At 48.0% G+C, this 21,451-nt stretch overlaps 1 protein-coding gene across 1 annotated transcript in view; it reads right to left on the bottom strand.

Annotated features, from left to right (window-relative positions):
- CLPX (caseinolytic mitochondrial matrix peptidase chaperone subunit X) overlaps positions 1–21,451 on the bottom strand; it is a 360,248-nt gene that overhangs the window by 288,255 nt on the left and 50,542 nt on the right. Inside the window, exon 3 of the mRNA XM_069222819.1 lies at positions 12,489–12,594. Coding sequence (XP_069078920.1) covers positions 12,489–12,594 — 106 coding nt within the window. The remainder of the gene's footprint in view (positions 1–12,488; positions 12,595–21,451) is intronic.

Raw genomic sequence — 21,451 nt, 5'->3', positions numbered from 1 at the left:
GAGTGCTCCCACAACGGATTTTCCCTAGTTAGTGTGGCGTGCAACCTCATATTGCCTCCGGCCTTGTTCCAAGCATCCATCGTAAGTTGTGTGGGTAGCAGGAGTGCTTGCAAGCCTTTGCCCCCTTATAAGTAGTGTTGGTCAGATTCATGCGTGAATTGACTTCTCTCAAGCAGATACATGGGTTGGCCCCCAGGTCCGTGCTCCCAGTCATTTATTGCTATCAAGTGTGTTGCCCAATAATATGCCCTGCGATCCGATAGAGATATCCCGCCATTGTATACGTTTCGCTGGAGTGACTGCAGGGAGATCCTGGGGTGTTTCCTGCCCCAAGGAATGCACAGACCTCCTCATCTAATTTGGCAATTATGTCAGACAATTTTACACAGGTGTAGGAAAGTACCATCTTGCCTGGCATGTTACCCCCATTGTTCACTGTATATATGTTGTTTTAGTTGTATGTGTCACTGGGACCCTGCCAGCCAGGGCCCCAGTGCTCATTAGTGTGCCCTGAATGTGTTACCTGTGTTATGACTAACTGTCTCACTGAGGCTCTGCTATTCAGAACCTCAGTGGTTATGCTCCCTCATTTCTTTCAAATTGTCACTAACAGGCTAGTGACCAATTTTACCAATTTACATTGGCATACTGGAACACCCTTATAATTCCCTAGTATATGGTACTGAGGTACCCAGGGTATTGGGGTTCCAGGAGATCCCTATGGGCTGCAGCATTTCTTTTGCCACCCATAGGGAGCTCTGACAATTCTTACACAGGCCTGCCACTGCAGCCTGAGTGAAATAACGTCCACGTTATTTCACAGCCATTTTACACTGCACTTAAGTAACTTATAAGTCACCTATATGTCTAAACTTTACCTGGTAAAGGTTGGGTGCTAAGTTACTTAGTGTGTGGGCACCCTGGCAATAGCCAAGGTGCCCCCACATTGTTCAGGGCCAATTCCCCGGACTTTGTGAGTGCGGGGACACCATTACACGCGTGCACTACATATAGGTCACTACCTATATGTAGCTTCACAATGGTAACTCCGAATATGGCCATGTAACATGTCTATGATCATGGAATTGCCCCCTCTATGCCATCCTGGCATAGTTGGCACAATCCCATGATCCCACAGGTCTGTAGCTCAGACCTGGGTACTGCCAAACTGCCTTTCCCGGGGTTTCACTGCAGCTGCTGCTGCTGCCAACCCCTCTGACAGGTTTCTGCGCTCCTGGGGTCCAGCCAGGCTTGGCCCAGGAAGGCAGAACAAAGGACTTCCTCAGAGAGAGGGTGTTACACCCTCTCCCTTTGGAAAATGGTGTTAGGGCTGGGGAGGAGTAGCCTCCCCCAGCCTCTGGAAATGCTTTCATGGGCACAGATGGTGCCCATTTCTGCATAGGCCAGTCTACACCGGTTCAGGGACCCCTCAGCCCTGCTCTGGCGCGAAACTGGACAAAGGAAAGGGGAGTGACCACTCCCCTGACCTGCACCTCCCCTGGGAGGTGCCCAGAGCTCCTCCAGTGTGCTCCAGACCTCTGCCATCTTGGAAACAGAGGTGCTGCTGGCACACTGGACTGCTCTGAGTGGCCAGGGCCAGCAGGTGACGTCAGAGACTCCTTCTGATAGGCTCCTTCAGGTGTTGCTAGCCTATCTTCTCTCCTAAGTAGGCAAACCCTCTTTTCTGGCTATTTAGGGTCTCTGCTTTGGGGAATTCCTTAGATAACGAATGCAAGAGCTCATCAGAGTTCCTCTGCATCTCTCTCTTCACCTTCTGCCAAGGAATCGACTGCTGACCGCGCTGGAAGCCTGCAAAACTGCAACAAAGTAGCGAAGACGACTACTGCAACTCTGTAACGCTGATCCTGCCGCCTTCTCGACTGTTTTCCTGGTGTTGCATGCTGTGGGGGTAGTCTGCCTCCTCTCTGCACTAGAAGCTCCGAAGAAATCTCCCGTGGGTCGACGGAATCGTCCCCCTGCAACCGCAGGCACCAAAGAACTGCATCACCGGTCCCCTGGGTCTCCTCTCAGCACAACGAGCGAGGTCCCTTGAATCCAGCAACTCTGTCCAAGTGACTCCCACAGTCCAGTGACTCTTCAGTCCAAGTTTGGTGGAGGTAAGTCCTTGCCTCCCCACACCAGACTGCATTGCTGGGAACCGCGACTTTTGCAGCTACTCCGGCCTCCGTGCACTTCCGGCGGAAATCCTTTGTGCACAGTCCAGCCTGGGTCCACGGCACTCTAACCTGCATTGCACGACCTCCTAAGTTGTCCTCCGGCGGCGTGGGACTCCTTTGTGCAACTTCGGGTGAGCACCGTTTCACTCCACTTCGTAGTGCCTGTTCTGGCACTTCTGCGGGTGCTGCCTGCTTCTGAGAGGGCTCCTTGTCTTGCTCAACGCCCCCTCTGTCCCCAGACGCAATTGGCGACATCCTGGTCCCTCCTGGGCCACAGCAGCATCCAAAAACCCTAACCGCACGACTTGCAGCTAGCAAGGCTTGTTTGCGGTCTTTCTTCAGGAAAACACTTCTGCACGACTCTCCACGGCGTGAGGGATCCGTCCTCCAAAGGGGAAGTTCCTAGCCCTTGTCGTTCCTGCAGAACCTTCAGCTTCTACTGTCCAGTAGCAGCTTCTTTGCATCCACAGCTGGCATTTCCTGGGCATCTGCCCATCTCCAACTTGCTTGTGACTTTTGGATTTGGTCCCCTTGTTCCACAGGTACCCTCGACTGGAAATCCATCGTTGTTGCATTGCTGGTTTGTGTCTTTCCTGCAGAATTCCCCTATCACGACTTCTATGTCCTTTGGGGAACTTTAGCGCACTTTGCACACACTTTTCAGGGTCTTGGGATGGGCTATTTTTCTAACCCTCACTGTTTTCTTACAGTCCCAGCGACCCTCTACAAGGTCACATAGGTTTGGGGTCCATTTGTGGTTCGCATTCCACTTTTGGAGTATATGGTTTGTGTTGCCCCTATCCCTATGTGTCCCCATTGCATCCTATTGTAACTATACATTGTTTGCACTGTTTTCTAATACTATACTGCATATTTTTGGTATTGTGTACATATATCTTGTGTATATTTGCTATCCTCATACTGAGGGTACTCACTGAGATACTTTTGGCATATTGTCATAAAAATAAAGTACCTTTATTTTTAGTATATCTGTGTATTGTGTTTTCTTATGATATTGTGCATATGACACTAGTGGTACTGTAGGAGCTTCACTCGTCTCCTAGTTCAGCCTAAGCTGCTCTGCTAAGCTACCATTATCTATCAGCCTAAGCTGCTAGACACCCTATACACTAATAAGGGATACCTGGGCCTGGTGCAAGGTGTAAGTACCCCTTGGTACTCACTACAAGCCAGTCCAGCCTCCTACAACAGGTGTTTTGGAAGGCGTACAGTAATTTAGGTAGAGATCTCATTATAAACAGGGCTGCCCTCCTGAATAATGTTAAAAGGATTTTCCCCCAGCGCTCCATGTCCTTGTGGAGCTCAGAGATAACTTTTGTTAGGTTTTGCTATCTTCTTTTGACGAGGTCTGTTGTGATGTAAATCTCCAAATATTTGAAGCCATCCCCACCTATGTGTAGGTTAGCAGGTGGTACAATACATGCAATGCTGCCCGATACTGGAAAAGGGTTGTCTTGGACAAGTTAATTCTGTAGCCTGAGTAAGTCCAGTATTTTTCGAGTGTATCCCAGATCCAGGGCAACGTCTCCATCGGGCTGGGGACGTAAAGAAGGATATTTTCCGCATGTAGCAAGATCTTTACTGATTCACTCTCCCCCTTGCCCACCCAGAAACCTAGGATATCTGTGTGGAACCGGATAATACTAGCAAGGGGCTCGATCGTAAGGGCAAATAACAAAAGGACGAATTTTTAGACAATCATGTTTATTTTTTTAACCCTATTACCAAGTTACTTCGGTCCAATTTTGTTCAGTTTATTTACAAAACAAAGGAACTAATTATTATTACTAATAAAAAGACATCGATAAATGAAAATGGTCATAAGAAAACATTTCACATTAGTTTTTCCAACTAAGGAAGAAACGAAAGCAGGATAATATAGATAAGCTGTAAACCCAAAAAGGGCTGGAAAACGGACACTGCTTCTGTAGCTTAGTTAAGGCCGACTTGCTAATGTCAAGAAAAAGCACATTACAGTAGTCCAACCAAGAAGATACCAGCACCAGAACCACTTTGTTTGCACACAGGCACTGGGATAAACGGGCGGGGGGAGGGGGGCAGGGGGAAAATCGCTGAAGATGGTTGTAATCTCCAGTCTCCATAAAAGTTAGTCACCTTCTCCCTAAGAATGAGATCATTAAGGGAAGGAGTGATCAAGGATTGTTATCCCCAGGTATTCAACATTAATAATCAAGGCTGGTAAATAATGGTGGTGGTGCGTACAAGAAGTTTAAACATATCCAAAGTACCACAGAGGTTATATACTACAGAGTAAAAGGAATATTCTGTGTCAAGAGGATGGGTGTACCTACAAACATCTCCAAGTTTCCCATTTGTCAACCACACTTTGGAGTCTTGTGCTGTTTTTGAGGTAACTGTCTCAGGTAGGGTTGGAATGATGGTCCTTTAATGGAATAGAAGTTGTCATCTCATATCAAAAACACCTCCTGGTCGAGGAGGAGTTTGGTCAATATGTTATAAAAGGTTCATTGATGCAAAATTTGCTGCATATCTGGAGATAATTATGATTAGTTCTCTATTTAGTCTACTCATCTGCATCTAATAAATGCATGAATTTTAAAATGCTGGTAGTCACTAACCAGACACATTCCACGTAAAGAATGTGTATGTGTCCTTCTGTAATAGGGACAAATTTAATTATGTGTTTTTCATGTAGATAAATATGTGCTAGCTGATGTTCGAGTCTCACAGCACGCTAAATTTCCAGACTTATTGCCAGATGTCTGAATGTTCCATTTCAACTATGTTGTGTTTGCAGATTATATTTTGGGGGCTATATTTCAATTACACAGGTTTTTTTTCCGGACTTCACGAGTTTTCACCTCTCCCATCAGCTTGTACTTTAGAACGTAAGCCTTAGTAAATGCTAAAGGATGCTATCTTATGAGGGGCTAGTTGGGAGCAACTGTATTTAGACATCATCTGCAATTATTACACAAATCTTAAGGGAAATGGGCAGGTTTATCCCAACTACTTTACATAGTCACTTAGGCAGCTATTAGGGTGGCCCCGGCCTACTGCCATGCTTATTTGTCAACTTACCAGTGTCAGATTCAGAACCTGCATGTATGGCCTCAGGATCTTCTGGTGCCGCACTTCACTGGTGATTACATATCACCTTCAATGGAGCCATGTTTGCTTTTTTGCTTCTTGCAATCTGTGCCTCAGGGAGGGGGGTGGGGGGGAGGGTCTACCAAATAATATACGTCATTTCTTACTTCTCGATGTGAGCCAGTCCTATTCACGCTGTTACTGGTCCTGCCGTTCTCAAAGGTCCTCTTTCAACCAGTTGCAGACTGCCTTAACATCTGTGAAGAAGTATCCTTTCTATCTACAACACCTTCGGTTTTCAAAGGATCCCATGCTGTTAAATTTCACTTCCTCATGGTAGGAATTCCTTTTGCTAAATAGTAGCCTGGAAAACCTAACTGTAGCATTCGACAATTGTACAGGGCCCATTGCTCTGACTCATTGCAAGATGAGGCCCGTGTCTGCATAATTAAGAAATGTAGCTATCAGTCACAGAAGAGCTGTCACGAAAGGGGATCACCAGGGTTCAATGTGTTTGTTCCATTGTAAAACATTAGAGTCAATGATGCCACTGCCTTGGAAACCCAGTCTTCAAAAACACCTTTATGTTGGCATTCTTAATGCTTTCAAGAAGGCCCACCATAAGAATGTTTTTTGCGCCTGGAGTGCTCCTCTGCATGATCACCCTCTATGCCACGAATCGGACACTATCCATCAGAGCACACATAGCAGATTCTTTATGTCAGGTTTCAGTGCAGCTTATATTGGTTTTGGGGTTGCAAACTCACTTAGCAATGATCAGCTCTTACAAAACTGATCTCTATGGCCACAGTATCAATCCACAGTGTGTGAACCACAGCCATTCTGGACTCCCTCGCAGCTTGCAGAGTGGGTTTTAGCTTATCTTCATCTTCAGTTGGCAACACAACCAGTTGTGATCATATGTTGAATCCTTTGACTCTGCTTTCCGAGGTTGTTTGGTGAAGGCATTACTGCAACAGCTGCAGGCTCTGAATTAAATGGTTTGAGTCTGCCCATTTGATTTAGGAGTTAGTCAATCAATTAGTAAAACATAAAATAGGATTATAACAGCTATGTAATAGACATCCACAGGTGCAATGCAGGGAGTACTTGTGGGTAGTCTGCTTATTATTTCAACTTTGTTAGTTAGTTATGTTCTTGAGCCCAGGCACTTGAACTGGGCACATTTAGGGTGCTTTGATCTAGCAACAATTATGTGTAATTTGGATGTATACAGTTATCATTTAGCCCTGCTTGTATTGCTAGGGTGACTAGACCCTCTTGGGCGTGTTAATTCACTTACTAGTTATTTAACTTGTATTTAGTTGATGTTCACTTCCCCACTAGTAGCAGTAATTTCATGCTCTTTGAAAGGGGACCTTATGCTGTGTGTAGTAGAGCTGGGAAAGGAGGGTGCTAGGATAACAAGGTGTTGTAGATAATTTATTTTTAAGGGCTTGCGCTTTCCCCCACACCTCTTTCCTATTCAGCAACATCTATACACTTAGTGGCAGGACAGCCAGAATGAGCACAGCCAGATCCACAAGTCCAGGGCGATTCTGCTGTACAAAGCCTCAATTGGTGCACCAAAGGTGCAGAGACAGCCTTCTGCAATCTTCAGGGATTCTTCAGGGATGCAGTCATTTAGTGCTGTCAAGTGCCCAAACGTGATTTTGGTCGCCAGACGACCACATCTTAGGAACTTTCCTCTTCCATGTCAGGGAAGCAGCGCTTTCAGTTTCGATTCTTTGCTGGCTGCAACAGCCAGCAGTAGAGTGCTCTAGGCTACAGATCCCCAATCAGTTTGTAGATTAGGCATGGCGTCTCAGGAGCCTACCCAAGCCATATTCCATTGCTTCCTGTCTGACATGTCAGCTGGACCCTGGGAAGATGCATACGGCACACTCCTGGTGGATGGGAAAGATTTGCTGATATCACTGTCTGCCTCAGTGTGGGAGGTGGGTTCAGTGTCCTAAGGTGCAGCAGAAGTTCCATATGCAACACTAGGGCTCCAGGTGCAGTTGTACTGTGCCTTTGTATTGGACATGTCTGCTGGATCAAAGCCATGGCATACCACCATAGATCCATCCAGTCATCACGTTTAGAACAAGTGGGTCTGCAGGACTGGATGAGGAAGCTATAACGTGATTTCTTTGTAGCCAACTTATGATTCAGCAGACTAATGCTCTAAACACTACACCACTAAATCACATGATCAAAACCCAGAAACCAGTAACACACAGGATTTGCTACAGTGAAAATAAAAGCAGGGTGAAAAGAGTATCCCATTTGCATTTGTTGTTGCTCTTAAACTGTATTATTTTCCAGCACTTTGTTCCATGTCCTCAGTGTAGGAGGCTGGATTGGCTTGTAGTGAGTACCAAGGGGTACTTGCACCTTGCACCAGGCCCAGTTATCCCTTATTAGTGTATAGGGTGTCTAGCAGCGTAGGCTGATAGATAATGGTAGCTTAGCAAAGCAGCTCAGGCTGAACTAGGAGACGTGTGAAGCTACTACAGTACCACTTAGTGTCATATGCACAATATCATAAGAAAACACAATACACAGTTATACTAAAAATAAAGGTACTTTATTTTTATGACAATATGCCAAAGTATCTTAGAGTGTACCCTCAGTGAGAGGATAGGAAATATACACAAGATATATATACACAATAGCAAAAATATGCAGTATAGTCTTAGAAAACAGTGCAAACAATGTATAGTTACAATAGGATGCAATGGGGAAACATAGGGATAGGGGCAACACAAACCATATACTCCAAAAGTGGAATGTGAACCACGAATGGACCCCAAACCTATGTGACCTTGTAGAGGGTCGCTGGGACTATTAGAAAATAGTGAGAGTTAGAAAAATAACCCTCCCCAAGACCCTGAAAAGTGAGTGCAAAGTGCACTAAAGTTCCCCTAAGGACAAAATAGTCGTGTTAGAGGGAGAATGCAAGGAAAACACAAATCAGCAATGCAACAACGATGGATTCCTGTCTGAGGGTACCTGTGGAACAAGGGGACCAAGTCCAAAAGTCACAAGCAGCTCGGAGATGGGCAGATGCCCAAGAAATGCCAGCGGTTGGTGCAAAGAAGCTCTTACTAGGCTGAAGAACTGTGAATACTGCAGGAACGACAAGGGCTAGAGACTTCCCCTTTGGAGGATGGATCCCCCACGCCTTGGAGAGTCGTGCAGAAGTGTTTTCCCGCCGGATGGACGCCAACAAGCCTTGCTACACGCAAATCGTGCGTTTGGCGTTTTTGGACGCTGCTGGGGCCCAGGAGGGACCAGAAGGTCGCAAATTGGACCTGCAGAGAGAGGGGACGTCGAGCAAGACAAAGAGCCCTCACTGAAGCAGGTAGCACCCGGAGAAGTGCCAGAAACAGGCACTACGAGGATGCGTGAAACGGTGCTCGCCGAAGTTGCACAAAGGAGTCCCACGTCGCCGGAGACCAACTTAGAAAGTCGTGCAATGCAGGTTAGAGTGCCGTGGACCCAGGCTTGGCTGTGCACACAGGATTTCCGCCGGAAGTGCACAGGGGCCGGAGAAGCTTGCAAAGTCGCGGTTCCCAGCAATGCAGCCCAGCGAGGTGAGGCAAGGACTTACCTCCACCAAACTTGGGCTGAAGAGTCACTGGACTGTGGGAGTCACTTGGACGGTGTCGCTGGATTCGAGGGACCTCGCTCGTCGTGCTGAGAGGAGACCCAAGGGACCGGAGATGCAGCTTTTTGGTGCCTGCGGTTGCAGGGGGAAGATTCCGTCGACCCACGGGAGATTTCTTCGGAGCTTCTGGTGCAGAGAGGAGGCAGACTACCCCCACAGCATGCACAAGCAGGAAAACAGTCGAGAAGGCGGCAGGATCAGCGTTACAGAGTTGCAGTAGTCGTCTTTGCTACTATGTTGCAGGTTTGCAGGCTTCCAGCGCGGTCAGCGGTCGATTCCTTATCAGAAGGTGAAGAGGGAGATGCAGAGGAACTCGGCTGAGCTCATGCATTCGTTATCTGAAGTTTCCCCAGAGACAGAGACCCTAAATAGCCAGAAAAGAGGGTTTGGCTACCTAGGAGAGAGGAAGGGCTACTAACACCTGAAGGAGCCTATCACAAGGAGTCTCTGACGTCACCTGGTGGCACTGGCCACTCAGAGCAGTCCAGTGTGCCAGCAGCACCTCTGTTTCCAAGATGGCAGAGGTCTGGAGCACACTGGAGGAGCTCTGGACACCTCCCAGGGGAGGTGCAGGTCAGGGGAGTGGTCACTCCCCTTTCCTTTGTCCAGTTTCGCGCCAGAGCAGGGGCTAAGGGGTCCCTGAACCGGTGTAGACTGGCTTATGCAGAATTGGGCACATCTGTGCCCAACAAAGCATTTCCAGAGGCTGGGGGAGGCTACTCCTCCCCTGCCTTCACACCATTTTCCAAAGGGAGAGGGTGTCACACCCTCTCTCAGAGGAAGTTCTTTGTTCTGCCATCCTGGGCCAGGCCTGGCTGGACCCCAGGAGGGCAGCTGCCTGTCTGAGGGGTTGGCAGCAGCAGCAGCTGCAGTGAAACCCCAGGAAGGGCAGTCTGGCAGTACCAGGGTCTGTGCTACAGACCACTGGGATCATGGAATTGTACCAACAATGCCAGGATGGCATAGAGGGGGCAATTCCATGATCATAGACATGTTACATGGCCATATTCGGAGTTACCATGGTGAAGCTACATATAGGTAGTGACCTATATGTAGTGCACGCGTGTAATGGTGTCCCCGCACTCACAAAGTTCAGTGAATTGGCTCTGAACAATGTGGGGGCACCTTGGCTAGTGCCAGGGTGCCCTCACACTAAGTAACTTTGCACCTAACCTTTACCAGGTAAAGGTTAGACATATAGGTGACTTATAAGTTACTTAAGTGTAGTGTAAAATGGCTGTGAAATAACGTGGACGTTATTTCACTCAGGCTGCAGTGGCAGGCCTGTGTAAGAATTGTCAGAGCTCCCTATGGGTGGCAAAAGAAATGCTGCAGCCCATAGGGATCTCCTGGAACCCCAATACCCTGGGTACCTCAGTACCATATACTAGGGAATTATAAGGGTGTTCCAGTAAGCCAATGTAAATTGGTAAAATTGGTCACTAGCCTGTTAGTGACAATTTGAAAGTAATGAGAGAGCATAACCACTGAGGTTCTGGTTAGCAGAGCCTCGGTGAGACAGTTAGGCACCACACAGGGAACATATACATGCACACCTATGAGCACTGGGGCCCTGTGTGACAGGGTCCCAGTGACACATACATATAGGCCACAAACCTATGAGCACTGGGGTCCTGACCAGCAGGATCCCAGTGACACATAACAACCATACTGAAAACATAGTGTTTTCACTATGAGCACTGAGGCCTGGCTCTCAGGATCCCAGTGAGACAGTGAAAACAGTGACAAACACCCTGACATACACTCACAAACAGGCCAAAAGTGGGGGTAACAAGGCTAGAAAGAGGCTACCTTCTCACACTCAGTGCCTCAGAAAGTTTGGTTATCAGCACCTTGAGAAGATTACAATTTAGAAGGATGCTCTTTAAGTGTTATCGCTTGCTAACTCACTCCAATAAATGAATGGCTTAGAGGAAAGTTAATCACTGGCCATCCAACAGAGTTAGGGTCCACTGATGTCTTTGTCATTGTGTTAGGAGGAATTTCCTCCAGAAACAGATGAACTAGCAGTCCCACAAACAGTGCACAGACATGCAATTCTATTGATAGAACTATATAGGACACAAATGATGAGTGGAAATTAGGTTTCAGAGATCATTGAGCAATCACCATGTCATCTGTCTTGATTAGTTTTCGATCCTATCAAAATATTTGGGCCTGATTGAGAGTTTGGCAGACGGGTTACTCCGCCACAAACGTGGCGGATATCCCATCCGCCGTATTATGATTTCCATAGTATATCCGTCACATTTGTGATGGAGTAACCCTAATCCGCCAAACTCTACATTGGGCCCTTTGCCTCCATCACACTTCACAGTTAGAAAAAATATGCTTCATTTGTGCTTTCCTAACTGCTGATATTTTGTGAAATATTTTTAGAACTCATGTACAGGCATTAAAATTTTGTTGTGTATTAAAACAATTACATCTTTGAGATTTTCCTTTTACAATCCCTCTACCCCAGCAAGACTGTCACATACTACACTTGCAGTGAGAGAAAATAAAAATAAAACAATCTCAGGAGCTAAAAGAATGAGCATCAATTTATCAGAAGACACAGCCTGACATGAGATCATTGTCTCTGAACGCACAGCAAATGTGACAAGATAAAAACACAATTAAAGTCCTTCTTAATGCTTATTCACCCTTTTAACTCCAGCATGGTAATTTTGGGGGTGCTGCAGCAGCCCCAAACCCACTACTTTCAGTCCCTCTGACCAAAGAGTTGGCAGCTGTGATTTGGTGATGCATTGGTAACTGGCACAGCACCGTAGCATGTACAACAGAGATGGGTGCTGTCCACATGCACATTTTTTGTGAGGAATGCTAGCATTAAATTTGCATACACATTACAGCAAAACCTTCATAATTGTGAGCTCTTTGCTCTGAATGTAATTATCCCAAACTATTACAAGAATAACTTTCAATGCATGGAAGAAGGTTGAAAGAAAAATACCACATGTAAATTGATAACACTTGGCCATACAAAGCAGGTAGGGGTGCAGTAGGAAGATGGCATTTAACAACTGTTGACAAAAATTTACTCCAGGATGGCAGTCTGGAAGATATAAGTGTGACACAGCTGCATTGCTCCAGTTAATTGCTTACTTGAACAGTGCTATATAATTTTCTGAAAGGTAAGTAGGTTTGTGGTCTTATGTTGACTGAAGAGTGTTAAAGACTTTTTCATCAGTAAGGAACGCAATAAAACAATGCATTTGCTGCTTGAAGGACCTATATTTTCAAAACATTCAGTAAGGATAATATAATTATCTTGTTGAAATGTCTGAACTATGTAACTAAGTTATTTTCTGTCATACACACAAGTGTTAATCGGCATAAACATTTAGAGTGACAGTTAAATGCATAGGTCAAACAGAGAAGAAAGAGGAACTAAGTCTTTCATGCAAAGACCTCCAATTATTCCACATTTGGCCGGTATTCTCTGCTAAAGTCCCATTTGAAACAAGTTCATTATGGAAAATTATGTTGATGAACAAAATAAACACACTGGTGATACTTACAAACAAAGGTTTCCACATGAGTGCACAAGTCTCCGCACTTTGGGCAGCGAAGCTGGTTGCCTCCTTTTCCAGAACCAGATTTCTTACCTCCTTCCCCCACAGATTTCTAAGAGAAGGTTTGAGTTTCATTAAAATCAGTCCACACTATAGCTAGTAAACATCGTATTGCAGTATCTTCCAATTAAACAGTGTTGGCAGGAGAAATACAAGCTACTTTTCCAGCATAGTTAAACATTTTAGAAAGAAAGAAAGAAAGAAAGAAAGAAAGAAAGAAAGAAAGAAAGAAAGAAAAAAAAAAGGCAGCTTGTTAAAAAGTTAGATTATACTATTTACCCCAAAACCTAACAATATGGCCTCAAAGAAAAAGTTACTTACCTTCGATAATGCCTTACCAGGTAGAGACTATTTAGCGGTAAATTCATAACCTTAAAATTATCCCCAGGAGTCAGACTGGATCCATAATTTTTTCATAGCTTGGTGGGGTCATTCGGCACTGCGTGGCATCGTCGGAAGTGACGTGCATGGTGCCTGTATAGGCACCACCCCAAGAGTGCTAAACTCAGTTTCTTTTCACGCTAGGAGCTAAATTTGTAGAGATGGGAGGATGGGTGGGTCGATAAGAAACTGCAGCTAGATGGCGTCTCTACCAGATAAAGCATTACCTTGAATTAACTCGTTCATCTGATAGTGACTTCTAGCCACAGATTCCTTACCTCAGAACAGATACTTTAGAAATACTTCTCCGAAGGAGGGTCTGGGAAACTGATTCTATGTCAGGACCGAAGGCGAGAATTAGGCTTTTCTTTCTTCACTTTACTTCAAACAGCAGCATTAAGTGTGTACATCATCATTAAACTACTTTTTCCAGCAAACATCAGGAAAGAAGTAAACAGCAATGAAGGGCTTCATCTGCATGCAATCAGCAGCCGTCCAGCACCTGAAGAGCCCGACTCCATGTCTTCCCCCTCCTCTTTCTTCACAGCTCTCAGCAAGATAAGTATGATTTCAGTTTTTTCTATAAAGGTTTTCGTCTCTCTTATTTACACCCGGTGTTTCCTCGTTGTTCTAATCTAGGGAACACTCCCTAAGGCCGCGGGAACGTTTCTAGTCTCCTTTGCGGCTTTTATAGCATGGCTCCGAGTGCGGTGCTGTCTTCCGACCGCCAGAAGGCCCCGTGCATTCCTGGCATCCTGCGCGTTAGACCCCGGGGGAGATCATGCGTCAGTTTCGCCTAGTTTAAACAGCGGTGACTGACGCGCGCTCGCATTCTGCTGACTACGGGAGTTTTTTTTGTTTTTTTGCAATCCCCACGCTTGGTGGGAGCTGTCCGATTTAATTGCGGAGCCGGCCTGGAGCCGGACACCCGAAAGGTAAGGCTCAGTCTTTTAAGCAGGGATGTGGCCCAGGCCTATTAGATCGGCGCGACCATCTGCCCCTCCTCACAAAAAACTTAAGGGAGAATTAGCGTCCCCCCCCTGGCCCTAAGGGCAATATTCAGCACATTGTGCAACAATATTAAGCTACTCAGCATCCTCATTGCCATCAAGTCAACGAGTGTGGCTTAGAGTGCCCATCAGGCCACATTGGGGCAATATGGCTGAAAACAGACAATTGGAAGATAACTCTGGGGATTATATGGAGGAGGAGCAGATATCCTACCTCCAAATTGATGATAACTTCTGTCACATCATGGACGCCTCAAAATATAAGGTCGTCACCCAGCTTATGGCGCCTCTCCTAGAGGAGAAAATAGAATTAATGGCATTCCAATGCTCCCTGCCCCTTCCAAAAGATCATCAAACCGGACCCTCAGGACTCTCTAATTGGGGCCGCGCAAAAAGTCCGGAACTTACACGGAAACGCGCATGGGAAGACGACGCCCTAGAGGACTTGGAGCATCCCCATGATTCGGACCCCCACTTTGACAAACCTGATGAGTCCCTGCGATCTCTGGACGCAGACACAGATCCAGAAGGACCTGCACTCCTCTCACACAAGGTCCACGGATCGGATGAAGTTCCTCCGGATGAAATGCTCGGTCCGGAAGATCTGGTTCACCCACAGTCGGTTGGGGTGGCTGCCAGCACCCAAAGAGGCCGCCTCTGTTGAGGGGCGTCTTTGTAAACCACTAGATAAGTAGGTGCAGAATCGCCTCAAAGTGGAATGCCCTCGTCCCTCCCTCCAGGACAAGGTAGTTCTCACGCCCGGTATTGATACCAATATGGTGACATTCCTCGGAAAATTCATCAAAGATCTCAAGAAAGGGATCGACCGGTCCTGGTGGTTCTGCCAGGACAAACTCTTGGACGTTGTTGGCCCGCTCACCAAGATCCTGGACATGGCGGAAGATGCAATAGCTTCGGGATCCCTCATATCCCCAGAAGTTCTGTCAGGATGGACGCGAAGGGCAATAATCCTGCTAAGCAATGCCAGCTGCGCTCTTTCTATGGAAAGGCGCAGGTCACTTCTGATTAAGATAGACCCCAAATTGGGGGAATTGGCAACTTCGGAGGCAGGCCCAGTTGCCCAAGTCGGCCTCTTCAGGAGCCGTTCATCCGGGAGCTTGGCAAATTCATCTCCACCTTCAACTCCTTCGAGAAGGCCCAGACCTCCATCAAAAAGGTCTTCTCTCAGGTTTTCGCCTTGGGCAATAGAGGAAGGGGGCGCTCGATTGGCCGCCCATCCTAGAATGCCTCCAGAGGAAGAGGACAATGGCAGGACTCGTCCCGCTTTGGGTCCTTCTACCTGACCCATCGATATCCCAGACACCGGGGGTCCAGGGGCACCGGCACAGGCACTTTCAACACCTTCAGTAACCAACAAGGTGAGTGTTTCTCCTGTTATTGGGTGTGCTTTGAGGGGGGGGGGGGGGGGCAGATTGGCGCTATTCTCTCACAATTGGGCAGATCTCACCTCAGATGCCTGGGTTCTGCAGATGGTAGAGGGGTTTCACATAGAGTTTTACGATTCCCCTGTACAGTTAAGGAGACCTCGTCTGCTGACTTTCTCACCATCACAGATGCATCTTATAGACACCAAAATCTCCGAGCTACTGGAGAAACAGGCTATCGCTCCAACCTTCCCCATCCCTCGGGCTTTGTCAGCAACCTCTTTGTCGGTGGAGAAGAGAGACGGGGGTCATCGCCCTGTGATCAATCTGAGAGATTTCAACTAATGGGTGGTATTCCGACACTTCAAAATGGAGGGCATCCACCTTCTACGAGATCTCCTACAGGTAAACGACTGGCTAGTACATCTCAACCTAAAGGATGCATATCTAACAATACCCATCTTTCCTCCCCATCGTTGTTTCCTCCAGTTTCAATGGAGGGGGCAGACGTTCGAATTTACCTCTCTCCAGTTCGGTCTCTCTTCCACCCTATGGTGTTTCACCAAGCTCCTATGCCCCGTGGGAGTTTTTCTCCAGTCCAGAGGCATCAGACTCAATTTATCTGGACGACATTCTCCTGATGGACCAAAGCCCCCTCTGCCTCTCTCTCCATCTTCAATCTTCCGTTCATCTTCTGCAGTCTCTGGGCTTCGTCATCAACGAGGCAAAGTCAATTCTAATCCCAACCCAATCCCTCCAATTCTTGTGCTTCGTGGAAGATTCTGCCAGAGCCACCATCACGACACAAACTCAGACAGTCCCTGGTCAAGGGAACAACTTCCCTTCCCAATCTGGCTTGTACTGTGGGCCTCCCCTCCTCTTCCATCCAAGTGATCTTTCCAGGCCCTCCTCCACTATTGGCCCCTTCAAAGGTTGAAGATCTCCCACTTACAGAAAGGCCTCACTTATTCTCAAATGGTTCTCCTCTCGGACAAAGCCAAGAAGGAAATCCAATTGTGGATTACTCACATGGAAGCATGGAACGGCCGTGCCATCTTTGGGTCACAACCGGATCAGTCACCGAATCTGATGCCAGCGCTTCTGGTTGGGGAGCGCGTTGTGGGGAATGTACCACTGGCAGAGTGTGGTCTTCCGAAGAACGCTCCCTCCATATCAATCGCCTGGAGCTCCTGGCGGGCTCTTTTGCAGTGCGTTGCTGGACGAGGGACAAACCTCAATGCTGTGTCTTCTTAAAAATGGACAATGTGGCAGCAGTGCGTTATATAGACCACCTGGGAGGCACCCACTCGAAAGCTCTTTCCGATCTATAGAAATCCTTCTGGGAGTATTGTCTCACCCATCAAATTTCAGTGGTGGCAGAGCATCTGCCAGGAACCTCCAATCAGGTGGCAGACTGGCATTCCTGTCATTGGCACGACACAAGCTTCTGAAAACTTCATTGTAGGAAGTTGGTTCTGCATATACTATTTCAAAGTAAGAAACAGTGTGCACAGAGTCCAAGGGTTCCCCTTAGAGGTAAGATAGTGGCAAAAGTAGATAATTCTAATGCTCTATTTTGTGGTAGTGTGGTCGAGCAGTAGGCTTATCAGAGAGTAGTGTTAAGCATTTGTTGTACACACACAGGCAATAAATGAAGAACACACACTCAAAGACTTACTCCAGGCCAATAGGTTTTTATATTGAAAAATATATTTTCTTAGTTTATTTTAAGAACCACAGGTTCAAGATTTACAGTTAATACTTTAAATGTAAGGTACTTCACTTAGATACTTTAGGAACTTTGAATGAAAACAATATCATGTACAGTCTTTGTAAAAAATGGCAATAAGCTCCTGGAGGAGGTAAGTAAAGGTTAGATTAGGAGGTAAGTAAAACACTTACATGTCTCAGTCCTGGGGCATAGGCAGCCCACCGTTGGGGGTTCAAGGCAACCCCAAAGGTACCACACCAGCAGCTCAGGGCCGGTCAGGTGCAGAGGTCAAAGAGGTGCCCAAAACACATAGGCGCCTATGGAGAACTGGAGTGCTCCGGTTCCAGTCTGTCAGCAGGTAAGTACCTGCGTTCTCAAGGGGCAGACCAGGGGGGCTTTGTATACCACTGGGGGGGGGGGGGGAGGGGGGGAACGTAGTAGGCACACAAAACACACCCTCAGCGGCACAGGGGCCGCCAGGTGCAGTGTGCAAAGCGGGCATCAGGTTTTGTATAGGTTTCAATGGAGGGACCCGGGGGAGTGCAGGCAGGCACGGGGGTTTCTCGGGACAGCCACCACCTGGGCAAGGCAGAGGGTCGCCTGGGGGTCACTCCTGCGTCGAAGTTCGGTTCCTTCAGATCCTGGGGGCTGCGGGTGCAGTGTTGGTTCCAGGCATCGGGTCCCTTGTTACAGGCAGTCGCGGGCAGGGTGAGCCTCTAGATTCTCTCTGCAGGCGTCGCTGTGGGGGCCCAGGGGGGTCGTCTCTGGTTACTCACGGGCTCGCAGTCGCCGGAGAGTCCTCCCTGAGGTGTTTGTTTTCTGCAGGTCGAGCTGGGGGGTGTCGGGTGCAGAGTGTAGAGTCTCACGTTTCTGGCGGGAAACGTGAAGTCCTTGGAAGTTGCTGCTTTGTTGCCTGGAGGATTACCGGGAACGTTGGAAGATCCCAGGAATTTCGCAAGAGGCTGCTGTTCTCCTCACCAGAGCCTGGTCAGAGTACTAACAGAAGGTACAACTGTACATGGAAACGCTGGTTGGGTTGGTGCCTTCAATAGCACTTGGATCCCAGGGGGGCAGACGTTGTCCATAGAATTAATTTTTTTGCGTCCCTTGCTTCAGAAGGGATAACATATAGATCGATTAATACCTTCCGCTCCGCCATTTCCGTGGGTCACTGTCTGATTGAAGGATCTCCCGCAGGACAACACCCCATGGTTTGCAAACGTTTAAAGGGGATTAGACTGTCTCTGCCTCCCCAACCTCGCTATTCTTCCCTTTGGGACGTCAATAAGGTTTTGACTCTTTTCCGGAATTAGCCGTCCAATAAATACCTTTCCAGAAAACGGATGTCGGCCAAGCTTGCAACCCCTTCTATGCCTTCTATACTGTCGTAGGGTCTCAGATGTCAGAGTCTTGGACTTAAAAGGTAGAGTGTTTACGTCAGAGGGGTCACGTTTCACATTCACAGACGTACAAAATCTAATTCTTGAACGATTTCTTAGCCATAATTCCCACAGATTCCTAAGCTATGCGTAGTCAGAGCGATTAAGGGCTACGAAGTCATGACTAATGACCTCAGACCGCACAAAGAAGGTCAACTTCTCATCACTTTAAGGAAACCCCATAAAGCGGTTTCGTCTTCTACAATCGCTGGGTGGGTTAAAAGGTTATATGGAGCTCAGTTTCCACCCAAGACCAGAGGCATCTGATCTCCATCGCTCCTAGATGGCCACCCCATCCAAGGAGTGAGGCATCTGTCACTACTGTCAGATCTGCCTGGGGAGGGGAGAGTAGCCTGCTGCTCACCCCACTGCGGTTCATTAACTACTGCTGCATACCTTTTCCAGTTCCTTCCGAGTTCTGAACCTTGTCAGATAGATGCCCCTGATGCTGCACCCGCGGAACCTTCAGGTCACACTGCATAGCCCACACATGGCGTGGACATGTGTCACAAACAGGATGCAGAAGGCCATGAGGTCCTGCAGCCTCAGAGTCAGTCTCACCGAAATCCAGGTTTGAGGCTGAAACATTGCTATCATAGACTGAATATCCTGGATGCGCCGTTCAGGAGGCTAAGCCAGAAACTGCACTAGGTCCAGAACAGCTCAGATGAAAGGGAGCATTCTGAGAGGGATTCAGGTGTGACTTTGGCACAATGATAGTGAAGCCCAGCGAAAGCAGGAGGTCCATCATAGTCCTGAGGTGGGAGACTATTGTCAGGGGTGAGCTTGCCCTCAAAAGCCTGTTATCGAGATGGGGGAAGACTGACACCCCCTCATCTCTGCAGATAAGAGGTGATGCTGTGCTTGTAGCTTAACACGCAAGGGGCACTGGTAAGACCAAAGGATAGCACAGCAAACTGAAAGTGCTTGTGGCCTACTGTGAACCGCAGGTAACATCTGTGGGAAAGAAGGACGGGGATGTGGACCTATGCGTCCTGCAAGTCCAATCCCACTATCCAGTCTCCCAGGGCAGACAGGACTTGAGGGAGTGTAAGCATTTTTAACTTCTCCTTCTTGAGGAAAAAATTGAGATGGCACAGGTATAGGATAGACAAAGGCCTCCATCCTCCTTGGGCACCAGAGAGTAGCAGGAATAACAACCACGGGCTGCTTCTGGTGCTTTTGGTGTTGACACTCTTCCTATGGCTCGATTGGCAAAGGGAGTTGTCACTTTGTCGGAGTAAAGTGAGATGGTCCTCCATCAGCTTGTCGCAAGTGGGTGGCATGGATGAAGGGGTAGTCGAGAAGGGGAGAGAATAGCCCCTTCAGACAATATGAAGAACCCATTGGTCTGATAAAATAGACCTCTAGTGGGTCAGGTAATGAGATTTCCTGCCTCACCCACTGGGTGCTCAGGATGGTAAGAGGGCAAACAAAAGGATTTTGGAGGCTGCAGATGCTGGGGATGTAGGGGTGTGGGAGGTATGGAGTGGCCTGACCTCTGGCTGCCTGACCCACAGGGTCTGTGGGTACCTGCGACCTCAGCCATACAGAGGCTGGAAAGTCTGCATGACGTGGTGGCCATGTGGGTAAAGACATGGCTGAAAGTCCCTTCTGTGGGCACAAAAGGTGGAATGGGGTTGGAAAGGGGCCATGCAAAGGCCCAAGGACCTGGCAGTAGCTCTGCTGTCCCTGAAGTGCTACATCACTGACTCCGCCTTGTCTTTTTAGGAGACAGGAGCCATAAAAAGGCATGTCTATGAGCATGGCTTGGACATCCCCTGAAAAGGCAGTAGTTCTCAGCCAGGTGTGGTGCCGTAAGGCCACCGCCGGTGAAACCGGTCTGTTCAGCGAGTCTGTGGCATCCAATTTGATCATGAACTTAGCTCCATCTCTCCCGTCAGCAACAGGTGGCAAAGTATGGCCTGGGCCTCCTCTGGAACCATGGGCAGCACCTGAGCAACTGAATCAGAAAGAGCACAGGAGTAACGGCCCAAAAGGCAAACAGTGTTCACAGACCACTGTACAAGGCTGGTGGAAGGAAAAAATTTCTTGCCCCAAGATGTACAGCCTCTTGGATTCCCTGTCAGATGAAGCGGAAGGAAATGCGCCAGGTTTTAAATGGGAGGCTGAGGCTTTGATGGGTTACCCTGGAGCAGGGGGATGGTGGTGGGCAATTGTCCTATTCACAGGAACCCCTGTGCTGAGCTTGGACCAGGTCTCAAGCAGGACATCTGTAAGGGGTTAATAAAAAAAAAAACAGTTTGGAGGCGGTCACTTCTGACTGAAGCACATCTGTCAAGACGTTGGTCTTGACTGCCATTGAGGGCAACCTAAGGTCCAGGACCTCAGCCGCCTTTCTCACCATCATAGAAAGTTACGCTCCCTCCTCTGTAGACACGGTATGGAAAGACAACATGCCAGTATTTGGGGAGGTGTCCAATCCACTGGCCTCTGCCAAGTACTCACACATTAGGATCTAGGGGTTGGTATTCTTCAGGATCCAGAGATGTCTTCTAACCATCCCAGAGTCCTAGCCTGGAGTAATAGGGCTCAGGCTCCGATCTGGAGAGCATGCCTCCAGGCAACACCAAAGTCTGCATCAGAAGATGTCCCTCCGGCTAAGTGTCGGAGTCTGGGATGAGAATGGGGATCGCAGCGTTGGGGAAGGTCAAGGTGGTATGACAAGCACTTGCCGGATACATCTGTGGATCCAAGGGACCCAACTGGCGCTGAGGGCGGACCCACTAGCAGGGAACCAGTAGGGGCCTCTCCAGAACCCCAAGGACCTGAAGGCGCATCAGCGAGGTTAGGCTGCCCAAATGAGGTACATGGCCTCATAGAACTCAGTTGGGTGGGGCTTGCCCTTGCTCCCAGAAACTCAGGGAGGCGCGGAGACGGCCAAGGCGCAGGTTCAACTTTGGAGTCAGGCCTCGAATGAAGACGCTCCCTCGTCTCTTCTGAGGACCGCAACGGATGAGGC

The sequence above is a fragment of the Pleurodeles waltl genome, chromosome 3_1, assembly GCF_031143425.1.
Source record: "Pleurodeles waltl isolate 20211129_DDA chromosome 3_1, aPleWal1.hap1.20221129, whole genome shotgun sequence".
Classification (NCBI taxonomy): Eukaryota; Metazoa; Chordata; class Amphibia; order Caudata; family Salamandridae; genus Pleurodeles; species Pleurodeles waltl.
The sequence above is the reverse complement of the archived record's forward strand: the minus strand, read 5'-3'. Positions and strand labels throughout refer to the sequence as shown.